The sequence below is a fragment of the Chaetodon trifascialis genome, chromosome 3 (assembly GCF_039877785.1).
Source record: "Chaetodon trifascialis isolate fChaTrf1 chromosome 3, fChaTrf1.hap1, whole genome shotgun sequence".
Taxonomy (NCBI): domain Eukaryota; kingdom Metazoa; phylum Chordata; class Actinopteri; order Chaetodontiformes; family Chaetodontidae; genus Chaetodon; species Chaetodon trifascialis.
The window spans coordinates 7,268,744-7,295,175 of record NC_092058.1 but is presented as its reverse complement, the minus strand read 5'-3'; the positions used below and the strand labels follow the sequence as shown (position 1 = coordinate 7,295,175).

At 43.5% G+C, this 26,432-nt stretch overlaps 1 protein-coding gene across 11 annotated transcripts in view; it reads left to right on the top strand.

Moving 5' to 3' along the window:
• The window catches only part of rap1gapb (RAP1 GTPase activating protein b), a 96,523-nt gene that overhangs the window by 36,972 nt on the left and 33,119 nt on the right, over positions 1-26,432 (top strand). For 7 of the 11 annotated variants that reach the window (XM_070958609.1, XM_070958605.1, XM_070958602.1 and 4 more), the window contains 2 exons: positions 8,520-8,555; positions 26,167-26,260. Coding sequence is in view for 6 of the 11 variants with exons in the window: in XM_070958605.1 (XP_070814706.1) it covers positions 8,520-8,555; positions 26,167-26,260 (130 nt within the window). In the remaining 5 variants the exon portion in view is untranslated. Of the gene's footprint in view, positions 1-8,519; positions 8,556-19,670; positions 20,064-26,166; positions 26,261-26,432 lie in introns of those variants that run through there. The other 4 variants (XM_070958610.1, XM_070958607.1, XM_070958606.1 and 1 more) reach the window with 4 other exon arrangements.

Below are 26,432 nucleotides of genomic sequence, written 5' to 3'. Positions count from 1 at the left end.
ACCGCTGAGGCTGTCTTAACTGCAATCACTGTGTTAACCTCTAAATAAGTGTGGAGGAAGCAAAGATTTCTGGTTGTCAGTTTGCTTCATGCAGGGACTTGTAAAAGGCAACTGGACCAGTCAGAACCGAAGAAGCTTCTTAGATGGAAACATCTTCTGGGCGGCACGATGACACAGCAGGTAGTGCGTGTGCCTCACAGCAAGAAGGTCGCCGGTTCGATCCCCGGGTCAGGCAGGGCCTTTCTGTGTGAAGTTTGCATGTTCTTCCCGTGCATGCGTGGGTTCTCTCCGGCTTCCTCCCACAGACCAAAAACATGCTCATTAGGTTAATTGGTGACTCTAAATTGTCCTTAAGTGTGAGTGTGAGCGTGAATGGTTGTCTGTCTTTGTGTGTTGCCCTGCGATCGACTGGCGACCGGCTCAGGGTGTACCCCGCCTTCCGCCCAATGACAGCTGGGATAGGCTCCAGCCCCCCCCGCAACCCCAAAAGGGATGGTTGGGTATAGACAATGGATGGATGGATGAAAACATCTTCTAGAACCTCAAGCAAGTCCAGTTTCCTTTTAAAGCACTTAAAGCTTCACAGACGTTTTCACGGACATCATGCAGGGAATTTTCTTGTTTCACCCACAGTGATGTTTGGATGGAGATCAGACTTTCGGGGGTTGATTCTGGTTGCAGATGCCATCAGAATCTCAGCCAACAATCAACTGAAACGCAGTCCCCATCAGTTCCAGTGATTTAGCCACAATACGTCGTTAGTGTCACAGCTAAGGTTGGATCGGTGCGTCCATGCAAACCACTCGATTGCAGGGACCATGTGCCTTTGTGTGTGGAACAGTAATTATCAAAGGTAGTTCAATCACTCGTTATTCACATCAGCGGTAAAATGAGGCGACTGCGCGGCTGAGAAAAGCCTGTCCTTGTTCACACAGCCGACAGATTGTCCCCAGAGCAGCTCTACTGGAACAGTATGGTCGTGTAGCATCTTGCCTGCTGAGGGACCGTGTTCCATATTCATTTACGTTGCCCTAAATCTTCCCCTCCATCTATGATCCGAACCTGATCACCGTCTAGTCACAGACCTGCTCCTCTACTGTAATCTCTGATTCTCGGGATTCTTTGAAAGCATGCAGCGGTCTGAGATGACTTGGCATGTTTGTGTCATGAAACGAAACTCTAATGTGTCTGACATATTAGGTTTGTTTGCAGTTGTCAATAAAATGTGTCCCTGTTTTTAAAAGCCTTGTTGTTGTAAAGGAGTCTCTCCGGGGAAATTAATGCCTAATGAACAACACGGAAAGGATTCTCAAACAGAATTTGATGAAGCTCAGACTTGGACCATCAAATTACCGGTCTACATCCATTTTGGGATTTGCCCTTGAAGAAGTTATTTTGTCGCTGCATAATTTCCGCATGCAATTTAATGTAAATTGCCTCCAGCAGATGATAACGTGGCTCTTTGTACAAAGCTGCAAACAAAAACCAATGAGCTAAAAAAACAACTGGAAACTGTGTCGCATTCGAGTGTGATTTTACTGGCTCCTGTGCCAGTTTCCTTGTTGATTTGACAGTCTTTTTATACTGTGTGAATTCAGAGAGGGCATTTATGTGGCGTAGGCAAAGCCATACTGTAGATGGTTGAGCAGCTACTTTTTTGCGGATTTGAAACAAAAAGATCGCTCCCAGAAGATAGTAGTACAGAGAATTTCCATGTTAAAAACCTGTAATGCGTCTAACATCACATGACATATCGCAGCCATTGCAAGCAACGAAATAGTAGCAAGAAAATGCGTGTCAAATAAAACAAATGATGATTAATATATCAAGATTACATATATACAAAGAGTACACAAAGAAAATCATGTACCCCTCTTCAGAAAGTACTCCATAAAAGCCAGAGGCTGACAAACTGTCCTTTGTACTAAATGCACATTACAAACACATGTGGTATGGCACACCTGTTGCAAATTGTGAGTCCAAAAGTAGTAAGAAGAAAATGCATTTCAACATTAAGCATATGAAGATACTTAAAAAAAATCACAGTATAGACAAAGGAAATTATAGTTTGCACACCATAAGATGCTCTCTGACCAGAAATCAGACAAGCATCTCGTTCATCACGTCCATTAAAGTCCTTCTAATTGGAGCTACTAGCTATTTGTTCTTCTACTTGTGTTTCAGTACATAAACCGTTGGACCAAGCAGGGGAGGTCAGTGCCCACCCCGTAAACACCCTCACACGAGTTTACGGGCCTTATTTGGTATGCGTGACTTGCCCGTTTTGAGATTTCAAATTTGGATGGTGAAGATTTAGAGAAAGCCTGTGGATGATGCTGGTGGTTTCACTGGCTTAAAATTACAGCCGGCTGGTTCCCTGCTGGTGAGCAAAGTCAGCTCTAAACCCGAAGACAACGAACAACTGTTCAGCCAAGTGAGGGATTATAGGATTGTGCACATAACCCACTGCTCAGCTTCCCCCGCAGGTATTATACCTACCTGATGGTGGTGTTGAGGAGGAGGATGAAGCGATTGTGTACCCAGTGCACCTTTTCTTTCAGGCGTTTTACCTTTTCAGCTGTGTGTGTTTTGTTGTTCATGGATCTGATCCATGTGGGGTGGTTGTAGTCGACTGCATCAGAGCTGCAGTGATGAGTCGATGAATCAGTTAGGTACAAGAAATTCATTAGCAGCCATTCTGATAATCGATAATCATTTAGGTCATTTTTGAAGTCAAAATGTCAGCTTCTTAAACGTGAGGGTATGTTGATTTTCTCTGTTTTATGTAATTAGAAACTGAATATCTTCGGGTTTGGGACCGTCGGGGAAAACAAGGCATTTGATAACATCCCCTTTGCCTCAGTGAAATAGTGTTTTTTGATGTTTCATACATCAAACAAACCAGCGATTAATTGAGAAAGCGATCAGCAGATTAATCATTTTTGAGCCTCAATCTGCGTAATTATACAGATGCATTTAATGAGAGATGTTGTCTTCTGCTCAAAGACCCTGAAAACTTGGCTTCGAAATTGAAGCATTTCTGTATAACATTAAATATTCAGGACTAAATAAGCAACATCGAAGCTGAGAAAACATTTTGGGATGTTATTTACCAAGAGGTTAAACCTTAAAAAGTCTAAACTGTGTGGGTGTGGTGCAATGAGATTTGACTGACAGTCTGCAGATTCTGATTTTGGTCTCAAGCCTAACAGTGAATACAGGCAAGAAATTTAACTTCTGTTTCCAGCTTTGTTAAAAACGATGCATCAGAACAGACTTTTCAACTCGCTGCCTTGTTGTCACATCCACTCTCTTGGTTGATTGCGCTGATCGAAGGTCTGCAGTTTACTGGATTAGATGAGAGCACGAGGCTAATGGTGGTATCTGCATCTATAAGGCAAAATAAGTAAAAATAAACACGTGTTCTACATCTTGGAAAGTACTGATGAAGGCTTAAAAGGCTTTTAATGGATCGTTTAGAGCACATGAAGAGGAATTCTCTTCTCTGTGCCTTTTCAGTGCTATTGGGACACACACACACACACACACACACACACACACACACACACATACACCTGTTTTGATCAATCATTTTTGGATTTTTACAGAAATTGCTCTTAAAGGGATTTTCTTTTCTTTTCCTGTTCCCTCCATAAGAACTTTCTCTTTAAAATCTTCCTGTAAATGTTCAATCCAGATATCATATCGATGATTCATCCTGTTGACTCGTCTGCTCGGCCAGTCACGTGATTGTGAAAAGATTAAAATGTTTACTATTTGAATTATCAGGACGCTGCCAAGCTGCATCTTCTCCCAGCGCCCGGCCAAATGCAGCCTTCTCTCCCCTCAAGGGTTTGCTTGTCACTTCTACTAAAGCAGCCTACAGTTTAGTCCAATTATTCTAAAAAGTTTGATGGCTGCTCGAAAATTGAATTAGCTGGTGAAATTCTGGTTCACTGCCATCTCGGTAGATCCACGCACTGCATAAACCATCTGAGAGCGGACTGCATGATAAATAGGAAGAACGGGACTTCACTGTGACTGTACATGTTCGAACCTCTGTTGTGAACTTAACAGATCACAACAGTCTTTATTTATCAAGCCTGACAGAGGAAGAGTGCTGATGTGGAATAATTATTGAAGTGCTCTTGACAGGCTTGTTCTGAATGCTAATGCTCTCTTGTCCTCCCACCCAAAGAAATCTGATGAATACATTTAGCGGCATCTCGTATTGATTCTCACATTTAACGTAATTCATAGAGCTTTCTGCCTGAATGGCTCAATTTTCTATTGTCTCTTTTCCTGGAAGCGTGCTGCGGTTCAAGTGAGTGTTTTCAGCCTCTCAGCTGTCAGTGAAAGCCATGTCGTACTCAATCAAAAGATTAGTAATTATGATACATAACGTAATCAATTGCGGTATCCGCTCCACCAGGGTTATTCCAGCTCCTTTAAAATCAGATGATCTCATACACTGGGGGATAATTAAGCTGCTTGTAAGGACATACAGACAGTTAGCTCTGAAAGTGAGATTGCTAGCATCTCGTTTTGATGTCTTGTTATGGGCAAACACTTATATATGAAAGCTCAGTGGTAAAATGGCTGGAAATTGTTGCAACACCGAAGCCCTTATTGTTACCTTCTACCTATTTGTGCGCCCTTCCTTGAGTGTCACATGCCTCCACAGTAGATGGAGGTGTAGTTGTTTATGTGTCGGTGTCTCACTCCCGACTGTTAACACCAAAACAGTGTGTTGCCTGTGTCAGCAGGGGGATAATCACCAAGCGTATCGCTGACTGGCAAACTAGTATTTCCATTCTCAACACTGGGCAACAAACAGAGCAAAAGAGCAGAGCCGTCACCAGCAACACGCATAATGTCACTGTTTGCATGCCAAATACATTTTACAGCTGTGTGCATAGGTGAGCTGTATCTAATGGCAGAACAAAGCGCTGAGAGCGTGCACAAGGTTTATGAAATAACATGTTTGATGTCAGACACACCGCAGTGATACTGTTTCGCTTTCTTACATCATCCCGTCCTCTCTCATACGCTTTTATCCAATATTCCTACAACAGACATAACTTCTGAAATAGGAGACGGGGGAGGAGAGACAGGGGTGAGGACTGGCAGGGGGGTGAGTAGCAAGACAGCGCTAGAGATGGGAACGGGCTAACGGGGAGATCAGTGTGAAGACACACAGATACACAGATGTGTGTCAGCCCCGGTATGACCACTTGGCTCTATTCTGCCACCCAGTGGTGCGGGCATGCTATTGACCATTCACCCACTGCTCCACGAACTTAGAGGGGTCTTCCAACAGTCTTGAATTGCACTTCTGTGAGAGGTAAAAATCCAAGCAGCAGATCCTGAAATTTAGTTCCTTGTGTGGGTTAAACTCCAAGAAGTCTGGATCCTACATTTCCCAAATGCAGCTTGATGGCATCTTTCATTAGACCCTCTTTGCCTCATAAATGCCCACTCGATTCAAACCCAACACCTCCAGTTTGTGATGCAGATTTTTGCAAAAAGGTTATTTGTTCAGTCTCTGGGAAGCTCCCATCGGAGCCACAGGAGACCTTTACAATGATAGAAATGTTTCAAACAGGTTGACTGTGTGCTCAATGTGAAAAGTGGTCTGAAGGTCATGTGTAAATCAGCAGGGTGGCCCTTTAAATCTGAACGTATTTCAGATTTCAGGCAGATAGAATTCCCATTCTGTAGTGCACATGTCAACTTAGGGAAAATCACAGATCTAAAGCAATCGGTGATAATCTGTCGGGGTGATGAGGTGGAGCTGTGTGTCTGGGTTTGGATTCAGTCTCTGAATATGTGAAGGAGGCATTTTCAAGCTACAGCGAGGTTTGGTCTTAAGTAGAAGCAGACTGTACGCTCTTTCTCATAAATCCCAAACTCTCCCGGACATAAATAAATCATTTTAAAACTGGACATGATGCCGTTGCATGAATATTTTATGAAGGTGATAGTAAATCATGAGATGCGCAGTCTGTGTTGCCTTTGAATGCATCCCTGGCTCCAGACTCTCCTTGGGTAACTATTACGTAAATGGTTCGGTGACATTGCAGGAAATCTCATCTATCATCTTAAAAGTTTCTTTTTATGAGACTGAGTGAGGGAAAGGAATAATCAATACAGTGTCTCTCTGCCAATGTCAACAGATATTGCTGACAAATTGCAGGTGAATGGAAAGTTAAAATATTAGTTTTGTAACACCGGATGTGCCACAGTCACCCACATTGTTATTATACTTGAAATTGCTTTTCACTTCAAGGGAAATCTTGGAAAGGATGAGACTGGAGATGTTTCTTTGAGGTAGATAATAGACTCAGATGACCCAGCAGTAATCCCACACCGAGCTCAAACTCAGTCTCCCTGACACATTGCTATTGCATACTACACTTAAAAAGACAAACTTCAGTTGCTTTTTCTCCGTTTGAAGGAGGCTGTCAGGAAAATGGCTTCAATTACCCTTACGTTGTTTTCGTGTTGTTGTTTTGCGGATGAATGGGGCGGCCGCCTGTGGGCGTGTTGGCATAGGATGACAATGGTATTTATTTGATTGGCTTTGTCCTGGAGGGGAAGGGATAAGCGGCGATTATCGGTGGATTGATCGTCCACAACCGCTGTCTGCTTTTGGTGCCGCTTCAAAGATTGATCCAGGTGGAAGAATTTGCCCTGCATCATTCACATGCAGGATAAATAAAAGAGAGCATCACACACACGATTCCTAACAACCAAACCGCTCTGTTCTCTCTGACTAGGACATGTCCTATTCCATCTCTTCCTCTTTCTCTTCACAGTTAGTTTTACATATGAGCACACATACCTTATCTTTCTCTGTCACTAACTATATAAACCCGCAGTTCCTGAAATGAAGTCCTTGTACAGATAAATCTTCCCATGCTTTGTCAGCTTTCTTGTCTTATACCCTCCCCCCCTCTTTTTTTTTAAATCAAATGTAGTATTTGACTTTGCTTTCTGTGAAACCTATTTGGCCGCCACCCCATTCGGACATTTCTAGACACGTGCCCGCAGCTCCTTCCCATCTTTGAGACAATCCCACTCTGGATGTGCTTAGCAAGAAGCTGGCAGGCAGAGGAGTAGATGAAGGAAGTGAAGGGAAGAAAAAGGAGCAGTGGAGGGAGGTGATGTGGATCATATTCGTCTGGCTTCATGAGGGCACATTGTCGTGTATATTCTCAGCAGTGTTCTTGCATTATGGATCAAATCACCATGTGTATTGTCTGTAGTGACAGAGAGAATTATCACCCGACTCCGCAGTGTCTTTTTGGTCATTGCTTTATAAAACACAGCTCTGCTGTTCTGACTCAGCCTCATCAGCGTTGTTTCCAGCTCCTGCCCATCAATAAATGACAAAGTTAGCACGTAGTTAACAGAGTGGGTGATTTAGCCGCTAAAGAGCCAGATGTTTCCCTCAGGAGGTGGTGGAGAGGAAACAGAACTTTAAGGAGAGTGAATATTGAACTAACATTTGTCAGACAACTTCAAATGAAAGCTAGCGCTGCTCTGTGGCTAAGAGTCACCATATCAGCTTTATATGGTCAAGTTGTTCTTGATTCGGCGATGTTAGCCTGATGATCCCTGAGGAGCATACATGAGGCAACAATGGACAGGCAGGTATGCAAAACACCTGTGCACATCCTGGTGCTAGAAGCTCCACCTCTTGGTAATTGTAGTTTTTACTCAGTGTGCAGTGAAGCGTCCAAATGGAAACCATGGTTGATCAAATACTGAGTACAAAAAGGGGTGGAACGCAGTGAGCATAGAAAAAACATACACAATCAGAGGCACCTTATACAATGACATCACACAGTCAGTGGGGGCTGTGAGACGATCAGGCTTGAGCCTTCATTAATCAGAGATCCACAGATCTATAAACAAACAAACATCTCAAATCAAAAATAGAACGTAGAGCTATGGAGGGGTATCAGCCGAGGGCCATCATCAACCACAGACCCCACATTCTACATTAGAACTGAAGCAAGGAAACATGTTGGATTACAGGATAAGACTTGTATCAAAATCCTCGTTGAGGACCTGAAGGCTGAAGTGTATCTCGAGTGTCGATCCATAAAAGCTCCCTTTGGTATGCCTTTCTTCCCGTCTCTCCCCCTCTCGGCACTCGGAATCATAGAGAGGAGACGGGCTGTGAAAACAGGATAGTTCACATCACTGCGTCTGACGGAGCTCTTGTGCTCACCAATCCTTTGTTTCAGCATGCGTGTAGTTTTACTCATATCACACGGGCATTTCAGTAAACGAATAACATGTTCTGTGCTGCAAGTGATAAAACTCTGTTTTATCATCATCTGCTGTTCTTTATACAAAAAGGTCCAGTGTCCGTTAAGAACTGGAAAATATTATAATTCTTAGTCTGCACCAGTAATAACATTATTCATTATTTTCCCAACAAGCAGGTTCATCACACATCTTATCGTGTTTCACCAGGATTAATCCACTGTCCCTTTGTTTCCTTCTAGAGTTGACAAGAGCTTCTCCAGGACCAGAACTTTATGGTGAGTCCTCTCCTTTAAGAGCAACATTATGCATCACCTTCTTCCCGATTGTTGCATTTCCAACCATTAAAGCTTTTGCGATGGAGACTCTTTTCCTACTCCACATGACTGACCTCAGTTTTGATAAGATGTCTAACTTCAGTCAGAAAGTAGATCATCCTGGTCAGCATTCTGGTGGTCTGTCTGCTCCATCCGTCTGGTGCGTGCTGCAGCAATAAACTTTTCAATACTTTTGGATCATAGAAGTCGGCTTTGATTTGTCCTCAGTTACTTCATCACTTTAATATAAAATCAGACTTTTTTATGGAGACAATGGGATGACCTGATTAAAGATATAGATTTAAAAAAGGTGAAACCTGGTAAGACTCACTAACACACTAACTAAAAATAGAGCAGTAAAACCACGAGCTCTTCTTTACGTCAACCCTCACTTTTCCCCGGCTGGTAATAATATTTTCTGCCGCGCATAAAAATGACTTTCTCACTCAGAAAACCTGTTTTGCTCTCATGGCTTTGGACATCTGCATATGATCGAAGTGGCGATAGCGGAGCTTGTAATGTTCCCTGCCTGGCGGGTAGTCTCACAGCATGGAGAAGGGAATGCGTGGCTGTAAATACAGGAGCTAGAGCAGATGGAGCGAGACAGGGAGCACAAGTACATGATGTGTGTACGACCAGCTGGCCATGCCGGGTGCACGCCTTGGAGAACTTGACAAGGGCCACTGAAAGATTGATCGTACCACTTCAAGATGTGCAATATTTCATTGATATTCTAGCGGAGTAATGAACTCATGCACTTATTTGGTTGTTGTGCTGTGAGTTATGTAGCTTCATATATAAATCCATGTTTATAGTTTTGTGATATTTTATTGATGTTTTTATGATTATATTATAGTGAGATGACTCAAATGCCATCATGAACACTTTCCACCTGCTGTAATTAACATCTGTATTTAGCAGAATATTTCTATTTGTCGTAGACTGACACGGAACATCCTTGAGTTGATTTAGAAGTAGAAATGAAAAGAGACAAAATTTTAATTACATTTTCTTGAGTCTCTACTCGTGTGCAGTAAAGCAATTGAGCGCATTCTTTTGTGTTTCTTCATCATTATACATCCGATAGCCCACAGGCTTGAGTCACAGTGACTGTGGAAAGGCCAATGGGACGGTATACTGGAAAGGGGAAAATTGAAGGTGCAAGGATGATTCAGGCTCATCAGAGGAGAGTACACCCTCGCACGCCCGCTGAATTTCATTATGAGGATTCGGGGTGCAAACGGGTCTGTAGGACATACTGATGGCACCTCAGGGCTGGGCTATGCAGTTGTTGGCCATCCACAGCACAGCTCTCTGATTATAATCACTGAGTCATTATGCCAACTGTGTATTCCATCAATCTGAGGCTGCGCTTAGATTAAAAAGCCTAAGTATCAACCGCGTACTTAGTATGTAATAATTCCTTTCTTTTACCCTGGGAGTTTATTTTTCTCCAAATCCAGTAGGTTTTGTTCCAGTATTGCACATCATTGGATCACTTCAGAAGGTTTATGACTTAATTATGATTTAATGTCTCAGTTTTGTTTTGTCCGTAGGGGGGTGTGTGTGTGTGTGTGTGTGTGTGTGTGTGTGTGTGTGTGTGTGTGTGTGCGTGTGTGTGCGTGCATGGCCTTCTCCTTCTCACCCTCTCACACAGCTATTGTGTGAGGAACAGCACCACGTCGGTGAGATTCACAACAACATCTGTCATTAAAAACAGGCTTTTCTGGGTCCCCTGCCATGTGCCGCTGCCTCAAATCCATCACAGCATTGTCCTCAACCAGCCAGGTGTTTGTGTGTGTATGTATTGTGTATGTGCCAGTGCCCACAATATACTGTCACTCTTTCCGAGCACAACCGTCTCTATCATCTCTCCCTGGCACACAAACACTCTCCATTTGTTCTGATGTGACTTGAGTAGCCCTGAATCATTTGGACAAGGGGGTGCTCTTCATGAAAGGTGGGAACACACTTATTTTACTGTGCTAAACTGCTCACAGCATGGTGTTCCCAATTAAACACTCATTAACTTGATTGCTCTCGATAATGGTGGTGCTTATCTGCCTCAGTCTAACGCTCCCGCTATGCTGCAGTAAATAGGTCTGAATAAATGCTATGGCATTTCTGCAAAAAACTGTCATTCTGACGTCGACGTTTTTGTCCTTAACAACTGGATTCCACTCTAATGGGGGGAAAGCATTAGAATGGCATATTACCATTAAAATTACTGTCTAGTGATGCAACAAATTAAGTGGAACAACCTGATCGCATTCCTTTTGTCGTCAAACTATAAATTTAAATCATTTCTTAATTAACTCGCTTGGTTAGGGACACCACTCCAAGATAATATGATATATTATGTTTGTGCACAGCTGGAGGTTTGTGTGTTGCCTTGCAGCCATCTACCGTGAGCAGCTCCAGGGCCACGAGTCTGAGCAACCTTTTGACTGACACGAGGAGCTGGGTGGTAATGAAGTGGTCCTCAGTGGTGAACGATGAGAGAGTGGGGCTAAGAGGCCTCTAATTGGGCATCTGTGCCTCTTCAGATTGCTGTTAATGGCCGCTCTCCCTCCTAATATAGGAGTCAGTGTCGTGAGGAGAAAGCAAACAGGATAAGAGAGCAGCCAACTGGAGCTCAATGGGCAGATGGAGGCTCTTATACTGAGCCAGGGCATGGCTTGACTGTCACGAGGACAAACAAACAGTTCATATTGACGGTCGCGATGGAAAATATGCACAAAATGTGAGAATCATATTAGAGGAGCCTTCCGAGCATTGTGTTGTACCCCATTTTGCCTCCCAACAGCCTGCGTCTCATCTGACGGATGTTCAGTTGGACTGAGATCTGATGGCTGAGCAGGCGACTGCTTCAAACTGTATTCATTGCAGTGTCCACTGATCCAGTCCTGTGCAGTCTCAGCCCGGCAGCCCAGGGTTAACCCTGCTGCTCGGATCTCAGGGCTTCAATTTTAGCACTGGGCACCAATGTGCAATGAAAGCACGCCCACACACTTTAATTCCCTTCATGCCATGTTGGCGCATAGCATACAGGGTGTGCAAGGTCATTTCCTTTGTGTTTTCCTCCCATCAATGCAAATTATTTGTTAACCATGTCCATATTTCCAGAACTCGTCATTGTAAAAAAGTTGAAGTGCTTAATCAAGCGCTGGAACTCTCTGAGCTCTCTGGGGTTCATCAGCTATGCTCCTCTACGAGCCTCAGGTCGTTTTCACACCTGACCAAGCGGACTCGGTTCGACTGGGGAGCTGAAAGTCACAGCATTGTTGCATTTATCACTTGTTTCGGTTCTGCTTTCACACTTTGATTTCTAAAGCGCACCGAACTTTCTGAGCAGCATCACGTGGTCGAAAGGGGCGCTCGTTGACTGGACAAAGTAGGAGGGGAAATCGCTCCCTCTCGGCCCGGAAAAACAACAGTGAAGGCAACAGTTCCTATAATGCTATCGTAGCTTGTCAGGGATTGATTGTTATTTTTCTAACTTTGAAGATCTAACATGCCAAATTGTGAATTTATGGGTTATTGTTGTTCAGACAGTTGAGCTAAGCTAGCTAGCAACTGCTAATGTCAGCGGCCACTTGTTGCCACAGCAACAGTAAACATTCACATAAGGACTAATGAGCTGTAAATAGAGATGCAGAATCAAGCTAATACAGAGGAGATACGTTGTATCTTAGCATGCGTATGCACTGTGTATAGTGTCACTATGTACATTTGGTCCTGCGTTTGGTCTGGTGAGCTTTCACACTGCATACGAACTGAACCAGGTTTCACTTGCAAGCGAACCGAGACCCACGTTTTCAGGCGGACCAGAGTTCGCTTGTTTGGTCTGCACCATAGTTCGGATGAGCTTTCACACCTGCCCAAACGAAGCGGACTATCCGAGGAAACGAACTCTGGTCCGTTTAAAGCGGTGGTGTGAAAGCGACCTCACTGTCTCTTAAACCGGACTGTCATTTGGCTGAACCGTCTGTTGCTCCACACAGTTTGTTTCAGCCTCTTCTGATCTCGTCTACCCCTTCATCTCCACTGATTGAAGTGCATTCTACTGATGATATCAATTAAGAGCCATAGCCTTCGACTGGAATTAGCATGACTGGATTTCATTCAGGCGACTTCAGTCCCCTCATCCTTCCGTCCCCACCCCGCTGTTACGTATTGTTTTTTCTCACATCACAAGGTGTCAGCCCAATCCATAAATCACACGTGTTTATCAAAGCTCACGCTGAGAGTGAGTGATCACATTTGCATGCCCATCAGTCCTGATGACGTTTTCATTTAAGAGAATTTAGATGTCTGGAGGCACAGCTGTGGCTCCTCCGAGGATCACGATACTCAGGCCTGAAGTCCATTTAAATCTAATACATAAAGTAACACAAATCAAAATCCATTTGAAGATATTGCCTAAAATTTCCACTGACTGCATTGCAGAGCCACTTCTGGCAGGACTAGAGTGCCATATTTATTGTGTTTACATATGTGTACACAGTATTATTTAGATGGTTTATGGCTCACATGTATCTAATCTATGGTATACCCACACAGTAGATTTGTGTTTTGCATAACAGTCTTGTCACTGTGAAAGAGTGCTCGTGTCTAAAAGATTTGCAATAAACCTGACTACAATCTTTCAATGATGTAAAAGCAAATATTTCACATTAGCTTGAGTATTGTAGTCAAAACATTAATGCAGGCCAGCAGCACTCGTTATGCCGGCTCGTGTCACTGGCAGTGGTTCACAGAGAAGCTGAGTTTTATTTTGGGTAAAAAGCACAGCGGCTTTGGCTTTTTCTGCCTCTGCACAGGTGACAGTCGAGGCTGGAGGCTTTATGTTTTCAGGATGTCCGTCTGTCCAACTCTTGTGAACGCGAGATCTCAGAAACACTCAGAGGGAATTCCTTAAAATCTGGCACAAATGTTCACTTGGACTCGAGGATTAGATTTTGGTGGTCAGAGGTCACTGAGATCACAGAGAGCTCATGTTTTTGGCCATAACTCCACACGGCTACAGGAACTCATACACTCAAACTTTTAATAGGATATATGATGAGGTGATGACCTTTTATATCCAAGGGTCAAAGGTCAGCTTCACTGTGACATCATGATGTTCTGCAGGAACAGATTGTGACCATATCTCACATGTGGTCAGATACTGAGTTGGCGACACTAATCTTGGGGGTCCACCTTGAAACTCTGCTGATTTTATAGATCTTCTGTGCTGTTGAATGTGTGTGTGAAGCATCCACGTTTTGGACTTTCCAGCTTTCTTTGCAGCAACATCCATATTTGAAGTGTAGTAATCCACCACAAGCTCATTGGTTTTGCTGATATTGAGCTTCAGGTGATTGTTGTTGCACCATGTGATGAAGTTCTCTATCAGTTGTCTGTAAAAAGAGTCTCAAGAGAACACGGCATGTTTATTCACTGGACTGATACTTGTCAATATAGTCATAACAGAAAATACACTTAATACCTTTCATTCAATTCCTTCAGTACATATATTATCCGAGTTTGGACAGACGTGGATATAAACAGCTTCTTGGCTGGTTGGCGGAGGCATACGCCCGTGAGACGATAATTCTTGTTTAGTCGATGCTCTGGCTGTGCGCTGTTTCAGCTGCATCAAAAGAGACCCCCCGCTGCGATCCAGACGGGTGTGTCCAGTTCTCAGTGAGTTCACAGAGGAAAACATTATGACCCAATGCAGCTGCAATAAGGTCTGCTTATGCAGGTTGTGCAGAGGGCACAGTCGCAGAGATGTTGGAGGTTATTTTAGCAGATGGGATTTCGACTGTTACTCCACCTGTTCAGTTAAATACATGCTAGACTGCAGCTGTGATGATTCATGAGCCATGAATTTTAGGATCTTTTTGTCGCACTGTCCACCCTCCTGCTACGCTTTTAATCATGTTAACGTTAAGACGCTGTGACAGACAGGTGTTGTGAAATATATTACTGGATATTGACAGATGTTTTGCCGACTCCCCATTTACATTCAGATTATTACAACGCTGATTTTTTAATATTACAGCACCTACTGCATATTCCTCCACTGCGCTTCATTAACTTCCCACTTATGTAGACGTATTCAGCTATTCAATTGAAAAGCTCGGACTTACTGAGGGGGGTAATGTTGCTTGCAGTTGTAGCCATTTAACATTATCAGGAGGTCGACTCCGTGTAATCAAGCTCTGTTACATCCCAGATCAGGAGACTCTGCACTTAGGCTCTGCGCATACCTCACTGAGTGGGATGACAGAGAGCAAAGGAGAATATCGATGGAGGGAGTGATGCATCACTCATACAGTACAGTGCAGTTGTTTCGCTCAGGCATGTATTGTTTCCTCCATGAACATTGTTCTTAAATAGAACTTCCAAATCGTTCTTTACAATCGCACAATGACGTATGTGCAATTAATGTTGTCAAGTACATGTTTCTATGAGTGTCGCTTTCTTTTGTCTGGAAAACGGTGAGGACAATGTGATGTTTGGTTATGAGATTTCCAAGTGACAATTACAGTATGGCTCATAAACTGTTTTCCCACAAAGCCACGAACGCGCTTCACTGTATCGAGGCTGTAAACGAGACAACCTTTAATTATCCAGGCTGGTTTTATGCTTCAACATAACCATATTCTGGCATCTCTTTATGCAGCTCTTATTCTTCATTAGCGTCTCCTCGTTCTCTGCTTCTGTCTCTGCTTGAGGTCACCTGTGTTGTTATTTTTTTTCTCCTTTTTGTGCTCCTCACTCAGCAGCCACCGTGCCCACCTGGAGCAGCTGCTGACAGCCCTGCATGTCCACATAATGACTCTAATCAGCCCATTAGTCACCGGGGCACTCAGAAACACTGCAGTGTGGGGTTTGCTTCAATCCACTCAACGTTCAATCAATGCAGGATGAGAAAGTGCCATCAGAAATTTAATTTCCAAAACGTTAATCCAGGGAAAGTTTGTCTTTGCATACTGAGAAATAACTTTGAATAGTATATTAAGGCTACAAAATGCAGCTGATGTTAGCTGTTTCTATGTGTTGTTAAATTGAGAGAATATGTAAATGTACTCTGGTGTTCCCTGGAGCCACGTTTGTTCAGAAGAAAACTAAGGTAGTTCTTCCTCTAAAGTGCAGCCAGCAGGCTTAGTTTAGCTCCCAATCAATTTTTTCTGGCCCTCAAATTAAGTCAAAATAAACTCTTCTTTTTGATCATTTTTAGTGCAGTTTAATTATGCTGTGCCTCAAAAGGGGATTTTTTTTTTCCAGAAACTTGTTTTCTAGGGCATTTTAACCAACAAACATCTACCTGCAATTTAGAGTTCTCAGTTCCTGCATGTGTGAATGTGGTCGTGTTTGTCTTAATGTACGAGCCTGTGTGATTGGCAGCCTGTTCTGCATGCTGGGATCAGGTCGAGGCCATGCAGGGATTTTTCTGCATCGTTATTACATTTAAATTTTACGTAGATGTGAGTCCTGATTTAGTGGATCCACATAAATTAGATACAAATAGGTGCATAGGATAATTCTTGACGGCAGTCAGGAAATGCAGGAATTGTTGTGTTGGTGGTGAACTGTGGACGAGCTGCAGCCAGTCTTCCATATGCTACCTGCCCCACTGATGGTCCTGTGGTTTCACACTCAGTTTGGGTCCAGGTTTATCGCTGCCAAAATCAATCGAGAGGGCCACCCAAACACAAGGTAATTATGAGAGCCAGCAGGGTTCTGGGAGTGCTGACAACACTGTTGTGTTGAAGAAGTGCTTCCTTTGCCTTGTTTCAAACCGTGAGGGGAATGAACGCCATGGCCTGCGCCCCAAAGCTGCACACGATAATTACAATTTTGATCTTGTTCCTCTTTTGCTGCTTTAGTTTAAAGGAGCCCAATTTTCTCATAAGCAAACCAAAGTTATGTTTACATTCACCAAAACACATTGTGTGTATTGTGTGAAGTGCAATGCATAAAACATTTGCAAAGCTGATTTTACAAAGAAGATTTCAAATCCTGTTTTGTTTACATCCATGTTTGCTTGCTAGCAGTCTTCTTATTCGTCTTCTGCTGTCATTGGGGCGTTACCACCACCCATTGTATGTCAGCAGAGTAGCGTGAAACCAACTGCAGGATGTAAAATACGTCACCCCATACTCTTGCACATGCACAAGCATCCTTGTGCACGTGCAGGATTCAAACACACCTGCTCTGTCTGCAGCTCTGGTTGTTTTTTGTTGTCAGCACTGGCCTGCATACGGACACAGCTCCAGAATGCTTGATACAAAACTGGATTGGCTTTTGTATCAGCCTGATCCCACTTTATGGTGGGAAAGCTGTTGAACAGAATTTGTGAGCAAAAGTCAAAAAGACTTTCACACAGCTTGCAGCTTTCCTGTCGACCCCCGAGGTTAGAAGTTTTGACAGCAGCGGGGAGTCCCAAATCCCACATCTGATTCCTCAGCCTGGAACGTACTAAACTAAGGTGCACGATCTTTCTGCAGTAGTACAACATGTACTTTTCATTTTGCATTCCCCTGAATGTTAAACAGAGAGTGTGTAATACCAGCTGCTCGGGGTCTCTCAATCAAGCAATAACAAAAGACAGAGTTTGATGATGCCGTGAAGTAGCGTGGAATCATGGGAGTAGTTGTCTTCCTTGTTAAAAGCCACCATTGCTGATGAACATGAATAATCATGATCCATCGCGAGTGTGCGATACGAATAATAGTAAACAATAGAGGGGTAGCTAGCTAGCTAGCTGACTTCCGTCCCCACTCTCTGACGTGTCATCTGTGTATCATTTGTTATGAGTTATAACAAATGAAACGCTCCGTTACCTTGAATAAAACTATGGATTTCTGGGGTTGAATGTTGTTTGAGGCGTACACAACTCAAGAAAATGGTAAGAAAGGTCTGGTTGTTTTTAGACATTTCAGTGTGGAAATGTTACAAATTTTGCCTTTAAAGGTTTCATCCATCCACAGAGCTGCTAGACCTTTAGCAGAGGAGCGTTTATATTTTTAAAGGAGTATTGACAAAAGTTTTGACCTTTGACTGAAACTGCGGAGGCAGTTTTACAAAGATTTGAGCTATATCCCGCGTGTCACTAAAGTTCAAATAACATCACTCATACTTGTGCAAATGAGTGGAAGAGAAGAAGTAAAAGCTGCAGACTTTTTGTGATAGAGACGGAGAAAGCAAGCTCTGGGTAAGGCTGCTGGGACTGCCGCTACCCTCCAGTTTTAAAGGAGGGGCGCTTAAGCATGTTTTGTTGTCCTCGCGTATATGATGTCTTGTAAATTTAAGTGTTACTGATTCGTTTTCTCAAAGTATTCTCTGCAGTTTGCTGGTGTGTAAGCATTTAAATTTAGTCTCAGCTGCCTCAGGAGAGGACTGTGAACAGAGTGGGAAGCAGACAGTTACAATGAGAGACAGAGTCAGAGAGGGGGCTGAAACTAATGAAATGAGAAATGGAAAAAAAAAAGTCACAAGAGTCTCAGCGTGACCCACATACAATTGCTCTTGCAATTGCACGCCATCTGATTAACTTGACAACTCTGAATTCCAAGCTACTCACTTGGAATAAAATACTGATAATTTGTTTAATCAACCTCCTCCTGACCTGGTTTGACTCCTGTTTGCTCTGCCCCGTGCAAGCAAGGATCCTCTTTCATCTTCAGCTCCACCCGGCTGGCAGAAAGGTGTTGATTGTACTTAACCTGCATGCTTCGTGCTCTTTCTCTGCCAGAGCTCATCTTTGTTCAGGTGATTCCTGCCCTCCCTGGGGTAACACTAGCAGCTTACCTGAGACCTGTGCTGGAAAACCTCAATGTAGGCCTGGTTAGCCATTGTAACCCAGAACCTCCTGAGTAGTAAATGGAGAGGACACAGGTTTTGTGTGTTCCTTCTTTGTGGTATACTGGTTTGTGTGTGTGTGTGTGTGTGTGTGTGTGTGTGTGTGTGTGTGTGTGTGTGTGTGTGTGTGTGTGTGTGTGTGTGTGTGTGTGTGTGTGCTCAAGCTAGCTCTGGGCTACCTGTAACATTATACACACACGAGGGTGTGGACAAGCCAACATGCCGCCATAAGGCTTGGCTCACTTCCCCTTATGGGTTTGTTTCACGGCCTGCAGCCTGGCTTATCGATTGGCACTGCCATTACATGTTCTGCAGCTTGGTGCTCTCATTAGAACTTTGACTGTAAGCCTAGCAAGCAGCTAAATCTGTTTTCAAAGGTGATGCTTCAGAGCAAAGACGCAGGAGGAGGACGGATGCACATACGGCTCTGGAGAGTGAGCTTCTCTGACGCTGTTTTCCGAAAGCCGGAGCACGTTTGGTAATGCAACGCATCATTTATTATACACAGATCTTTTCCAGCTTTTGTTTCCACCTGCATGGAGTAGTATATTTGTGGAATAGCCCTGTATAAACATCCAATGAGTTAGAAAGTTAGAAAGAAATTTCTAATGCATTCTGAATCATCATTTTCATCTGAAACTGCTTCCATGTAAGACCTACATGGGACTTATTTGTAGATGCTGTACTATTTTTGCCGCGGAGAGGTGGACATCCAGTGAAATCCAGTGAATGTCTTTTGTGCAAGACTACTTTGTTTTGACTGTGCGCGTAATATGCGGTGATGTCCTGTACTGTCTTATTCATGAGGATTAGGAAAATGTGATTACTCGTACTACACTGGACAACAGCGACCTGTGTTTACTCCTCTGTGGGTTGAACAAGTGATTTTCTCCATTATGTGAGAGCGTGCAACAAAATCTGCAGCATTTGAGAGCTTTTCAGCTAACTGCCTGCCACTAATGTGTCAAATGGACAATGGGATGGTTAGGCTAATTTCTGCTGAAGAGGTTTTACGATGTTGGAACAAGCTGTCAGAGTGAGGCCGATTATAGGACAGAGGGATTTGATGTCGCCTTTGAGATGAGGTAATGCCCTCATCTCTAATGTTTTTGGAAAACTTTGCTTTCAAGCCTACATCCGGCCACAGAATTTTGTCCTATTGAATGAGCAGAATCTGTTGTTAACAACCAGACTCGCTGAGGCAAATGCTAAGCAACACCCACAGCTTGGATGGGCAGCTCTCTATCATAGACAGATCAAGAGAAAAGACGGGAGGTGGAGATGGAAAGCGAACAAAGGGGAGACATCGGAAGGGAGAGCAGGAGATAGAGAGAAGGGAGCGTTTGTGCTCGTCTCCGAGTAAAACAGCCTGTTAAAGGCACGCATGTATGTGAGGAAGGGGAAGAGAGAAAAACAGGGAGGGTCGGACAGAAAGGGAGGCTAGAGGGAGGGCTGCTCTCAGCATCATCTGACAGAAGAGAGGCTGATCTCCGACAGCAGGTGTTGGAGGATAGAGAGACTGAGTCAGACACACGGAGGGAGCGATACATACAGGAGCACCAAGTTGCTGAGGAGAAGAGACTTGAGCTGCAAGTGAGGCAGCACTTCAGACAGGTAAGCTCGGATAGAGACGACAGTGCACTGCGCTTGTAGGGGGAAACTGTTGAAAGGCAGATAAACTGAGAAAGAAGGAGCCCTAAGTCAATACAAGAGAGATGAATGGACGGATTTGATCGGAGCAGCTGAAGAAGAGTCTGCCTCTTGTTTAGCTCTGCGTCTGGCTGCAGCTCATCTGTCCTGATCCCTTCATCCTTTGACACTCGAGACCCTGAACTTTCTCTCCGTGTCCCTCTATCTTCCTCTCCCTTTCTCTCTTGTTCAAGCAGGAAGCGGCTGACTGGCATCTCGAGTAAATGAGTCTGCTTTCATTGTGCATTAGCTGCTGCACTTGATTAGATTAGTAGCTCTCGACTAAGTGGACCTGCAAAGCTTAGGGGTTCATGTGTACTTGTCTCTCTTGGACTGCCTGCGTGCTTGTCTTTCAACGTGTGTGTCGTGCTGGTAGAAGGAAAGATGCAGCCAAACAAGACTCTTAAAGCAAAAATAGGATTCAAATATTATTTTTGTTCAGTGTTTATGAATCTCGGGAACTCAACCCCAGAGCAGGAATTTAATCTATAATGCCACTGAAAGGCAAAACCTGGAGCTGCTCCAGTTCAGATGACTTGAAAATAAGATTCTCGTCTCAGATTGCTTTGAGCTGTCACATTCAGTCGAGCTTCATTTAAATGTTGCGTCAACAATTATCAAGACGAAAATCTGCCAAAATATCTGCGAAGTTTGTGCTTGGACCCGAGCCAGCCTCCAGTTCACTCCTGCCGGAGTAACAGGATTTGTCTTTTGGTGAGACTGAGAGAGGAACTGACTGATGATAATGATAATGATAATGATGATGGTGGTGGTGATGATGACAACCCTTTATACTATTAGCAAAACAGTAACAGCTGTACACCCAGTAAATTTGGTGTGAGCAAAGCAAGATAAACAAGATCCCAGAGCTGGAAGAGTCCCAGTCACAAAGGGCGAATCATTTCTTATTTTCAGCCCAGCCTTTTGAACAGCAGCTAGAGCCAACAGGCTGCAATTAACCTTGACAGAGTAGGATTGTTGATGATGGACTGGTGGCTTGTAGTAAACGACAGATTCACTAGGTGGTAGTTGCTGTTTTCGTATGCTGCTTTTGTTGTTTTGTAAAGTGAGGGGGAGTTATATTGGGCTATCTTATCTATAAATCTTTGTTTCAATGAAAGAAACTTTCCTACACTGTCAGACCTATAATTCCCCAATCACAAGCTAAATACTGACTTACTGTCATGAGTTGGGTAGCTGGATCATCCTGGCGCTCGGTGTGTTTTAAGTTTGCTTTGCTTCTTGATTTATGCAGAAATCCTCACAGAAAACCCATTTGACATATAGTTGCAAAGCACTGGATGGCACTTCACATCTCTTTATGAACACAAGATGCCCCTAAGTCTTTTTGCTGAGGAGGACTTGTGTGCTAAAGCCCATTTGGTTGTTGCAAAGGAGTTTGCTCTGCCATTAATAGACAAGGTTACTGCACCATAGCAGCACTCAATCCAGTGATATCTGACTCTTCCTGCAGTGCCCGTGGCTATCTTTTGTTTGCCAATGCATCTGTTGAGCTGGCACACATGCATGTTCAGCTTTATGCAGCCTGGGGTCACCAGTGTTTACTGCACTAGAACCATTGTAGATTTTGCTGATAAGCCTTCGAAGTGAGCCTTTATGTAAGTCTCTTAATTCTTTCTTTCTTTATTACATGCGTCTTTCTTTCTCAGCTTTGTCAGTTATTTGGTTTCATAACATATCTTTTTGTAAGCCTGTGATTGTTTTTCTCTGCTGCAGTGATGAATATTGTACTGGAACATGCTGGTAGGCCTGATTTTCAGCTCACTGCAGACTTTAGACTTTGTGAGGCAAACAAATTGTCTGTCTACAAAGTAGTGTGGTGCAAAGTCAGTGCAGTTTTTGTAAGATGAGATTTTTAGATGTACATTATAACCAGCCTATCTTGAAAGATGCAGCCACTTAAAAGACATTACAACCAACACAATGCTGTTACAATGGACTGGATGGTGAAACACAGTAAACCCACCTCTAAATGAAATGATAATTGAGCTGTTCTGAGCTGAGGATAATTATAATGACTAAGCATTAATCATCCATCAGGCAGAACACATCATTTTGTTTAGTTTTTCCCCCTTGAGGTGAGCAAAAGTATTGTAAAACTTGCAAAAAAACCCACTTTTTTTTAAAGTCTCGCTAGCAAACTAAACTCATCATTTATGGGATATGAAGGTTAGAACACCTACCTCCATATTTTAATGGCCTGCAGATTGTGTAATTGATGCGTGCATTGACCCCTGACATGTAAAATAATGGCTCAGCTGTTTTGCTGTATCTGACTGACCTTGACCCTCTCCACTCTGTAGCTGCTGCATCGCAGCACAGAAGCGTCCTACTCAAATGTACGTTCAAAAATTCAGTTTGCAGAGCATCCAGTGAAGCCCAGCTCAGCCTGAACCATCATTGGACCACAGAAGGCTGAAATTCTTATCGGAGCTCATGACCCAGCAGTCTGGGGAGGCAGCTGCTGGCGACACATTGGATTAATTGGCGGATTTAGTTTCGCAATCCTTTGTGTCTTTAGAAACTTTCTTCTGTCAGGAATAAATATAAAAGCATGACTCTATCATGAAGAGCATCATAATCCTGTTAGGAAAGAGAGCTTGGAGGAGAATGGCAGTTATTTTGGAGATTTGCTCACTGGTTTACCGACATAAATAGCAACGATATCTGTTTGTCTCTGGTGAATAGTTTGTTCTGCTGCTTCATGGGAGCACTTTAGAAGAAGCTATTTTTAGCCAGCGATGGTGATTAGCAGCATGATGAGAACCTAGAATGGAAAAAACATCAAATGAGTGAGGTCATTTGTCTTAAATGCAATGTAATGCTTTTACAATCCATGAGTGCAGAAGCCATTTTGAAATGACACAGATGATTTTTCCTCACCTAACCTTCTCATTCATCTTTCATCAGTGTAATCTATGGTATATGTATTATTCAGAAAAGATGACTCACGATTTTGGTAATAGGAGCTGTAGTTTTCTCTAATTTTATGCCAACATTCGCTCTGTATTGTAGGTTTTGAGCTTGTTTTTCAAATGTAAGATCTGTCAGTGATTCCAGGGATAGGTAATGTTGCTAGGTGACACATTTATACAAGTGCAGCAGAAACTCAAATCAACCACAGTATGGAGAGAAAAAATACAGAGGTGTGTGCACAGTGCATCTACCACGGAGAAGGAGGTGCTAGCACCTGCAAGATGAAGATATGGCCAGAAAAAAATAAACCACACATGAAGTGGCCGCACACTCAGCCCACAAACACAGATGATCAAGGGGCTTTTATTCACTTTGGCACGAGCAGAGGGGAGAAAACGTGACACACAGTGCATCAGCAAGACTGCAAGAATGAACTTTTCACCCGGCGTTGTGTGTGAGCAGCTTGGCAATTGGCTCGCTCATTGTTTAAGCTGGCTAGATAAGCCTTGCTTAGGATGTGCCACCAGCGTGCCAATCATCCTGCCGACGTGACACAGTGACCCGGCCACCTGGCTGCTGCTCTGCACAGGACTGACCTGTGCCAGTCACCAGGCCCAAAGCTCATTAGGACACACCAGTGCGTTAAAACAGTTGGTTATTTACCCGAAATAAGGAAGAAACTGTGCTTTTCCTATAATATGCAATAAGACAATATGGCTTTCTGATTGCAGACATTTTAGCTTGTCCAATGCATTAGTTGTTGTGTTATTAATGTAAGTGAAATAAATAATGGGTCATTTACAATTAGGAATGCCCCCAGGCCACATTGCAATGGGGACGGGTGAAAAAGTGGGAGAATGCAGAAAAAACAAAAGCTTTATGGGACTTATCAACCTGTTTAACTTTAAAGAACAAGTTTTATCACCGAGAATAGATTAGCATAGATTATTACTTTTCTTTCCTGCTATTATTTAATAATACAACAGGATTTGTACCAGGATTCTGCTGTCCATGATAGTTTGACCACTTCAATCACACATGAAAGAATGATATATTTCCACCCAGTAAACTGAGAGATAAACCCTCGTCATAACCATTAGTCCAGTCTGTGCAGCACAGTTTTCTTCAAGCTTTTTGAATGCCAAGGATTTTATCTCCTGCACCAGTGCATCCCAGTGCCTTTGCAGCAGACGATGAATGACTGAAAATTCCTCTTTGATTTGAGACTCAATAAATCCATATCATACAGTATCATCATGTCATATGTCAGGATGGTGGTATTTGATAACGTGTGCTCGCTGTGATCGTCAGAATATGCCAGCCTGAAACATCTCGCTGAGTCAGATTTAACATTTACTCCGTCGCCAGATATTTCTGTTATCTGCCTCGTCAATTAAGGCAGTGACGGAATAAACAGGCACTCGCAGTCACACATGCACATACCGCAAAAAATATATTCCTCTTCTGTGATGAGAGCCACCAAGCGTGCTGTCAGTAGTGAAAGTGGCAGGCTGTCAGGCAGCCCTCATCCTTCTGTCCGTGGAGTTTTCCTAATCAATATTTATTTGCACTTTTGTGCTTTGCCTTACATTATAGATATAGTTTGTCCCACATGGGAAGTTGGTAAGCTGCAGTGAGCAGGTGCTTACATGCACTGTGCAACGGGTGAAGCATGACTAAAGAAGCATCAATTTCTTTTGTATGTGCAGACGTAAAACAAACACAATTTGTAAATTAGTGTGACAATAATTGTGTGTTTCAGAAATGTGCGTTTCAGATTTGGCATCTGACCTCGGTACCTTAACTAACCGCTCTCATGAGACACTTTAACAAGGTGTCACCTCAGTCCACAATAAGCAGATTTGTGACTGAACAGGCCCGGTAAGCCTGCTCTTTGTAGGGAGATTTTCATGCGTCATTCTTGGCTCGAAGTGGCATTTGACATCATATTTTCATTGTGTTCCAGCTGCATTTTATGAAAGATGTAACAAAGTTCACTCTCTGAAGGAATGTCAGTTCTGAGAAGCTGAGGATGCTGCAAGAAAGATCTGACAGCCTCATTCAATCATTTCCTGGGTTTCAGCAGAGATCAGAGGCAGCACAGAACAGTGTTCCTGCTATGTTACAAATAAATTTCCTAACCTCAACTCCAGGTCAGCAGTCTGTTGTCATAAAAGTGCTGCTGTGTTTACTCAGACTTAGAGATTCTCCCCATTTGTAAGAAGCAAGGTGTTTTCGGGTAGGGAGAGCTGCAGTATGTAGTAATAGACTGTTTGCAGAAGAAAGACCACTGTGTAAATGAGCTTATTTCAACCTCTCCACCTTTAAACCACTGTGGTGTGTGCCAAGGAAATGGAGGAAATATGTGAATGAGTGTGTGTGTGTGTGTATGTGTGTGTAGAAGTGTCCACCAATTCTCACTCCATTCTCACCAAGAAATGAGATTGGGCTATTGTTCAGTGTTTCCTTTGCTCCTAAGCAGTGAGCCCTCTGCTGCAGGTCTGTGAACAGGCTGCATGCACAGACGGGCTGCCGGTTCTGGCAACTGACTGCCGTGTGAGACAAAGTGCGAGGTGATATGCTGTGACCAGTATCCTGGTCATACTGGTAATTCACTCCAATCGCGCAGAGAGGAGAAGGGGCCGGGAGGAACAGAGAAAGAGACGCGAGGGCAGCGGGTAAAGAGATGAAAGCTGAGGGTCCTTTCTTCTTCCACTTGTATCAATTTTCACTTTGTTTCCCTCGTTTCTACGCTTCCCCCTTCCTCTGTGCAGCTCTGCTGATCTCTGCTGTTTCACAATATCGCTTCTAATCGCACTCATCTCATCGCCTCCAACCTCGCTGGTGTGAGGGCAAAAAACTGTGGGGAAGCTATACACAATGCATATGTATTACTCCTGAATGAAGAAAGTCTCTCTGGACAGTGGTGTAATAATAACACCCTGCTCATTGTAGTAAGAGCTGAATGATCGTCTTTGCCAACTGTGATACAGACATTTTGCCGTGCTCCTGTTGCTTAAATGGAAACTCAGCTCAAGGCCATAACCTGTCTTCTCTCTCTTCCCACCCCTCCATCCTCTCTGACTCACAGGAAACAAGATGGAAGGATCCCTCGTATCTCTGATGAAGTAGAGCCCTCGCTTGTACACCCCCACCCTCCATTTCCTCTTCCCTCACTTTCAAAGGTAACGCATGACTTCGACCTGCTGCTGCTCTCCGTTCAGGTTTGAATCCGGTGCGGTTGCTGGAGTCAGACATAGAGTCGGTGCCAAGGATCTGATCTGATGAATGTGGAACTGAGCATTTCAACGTGCCTACATTTTTGGGGGGAATTTTTCACACACTTGAGCTTTTTTA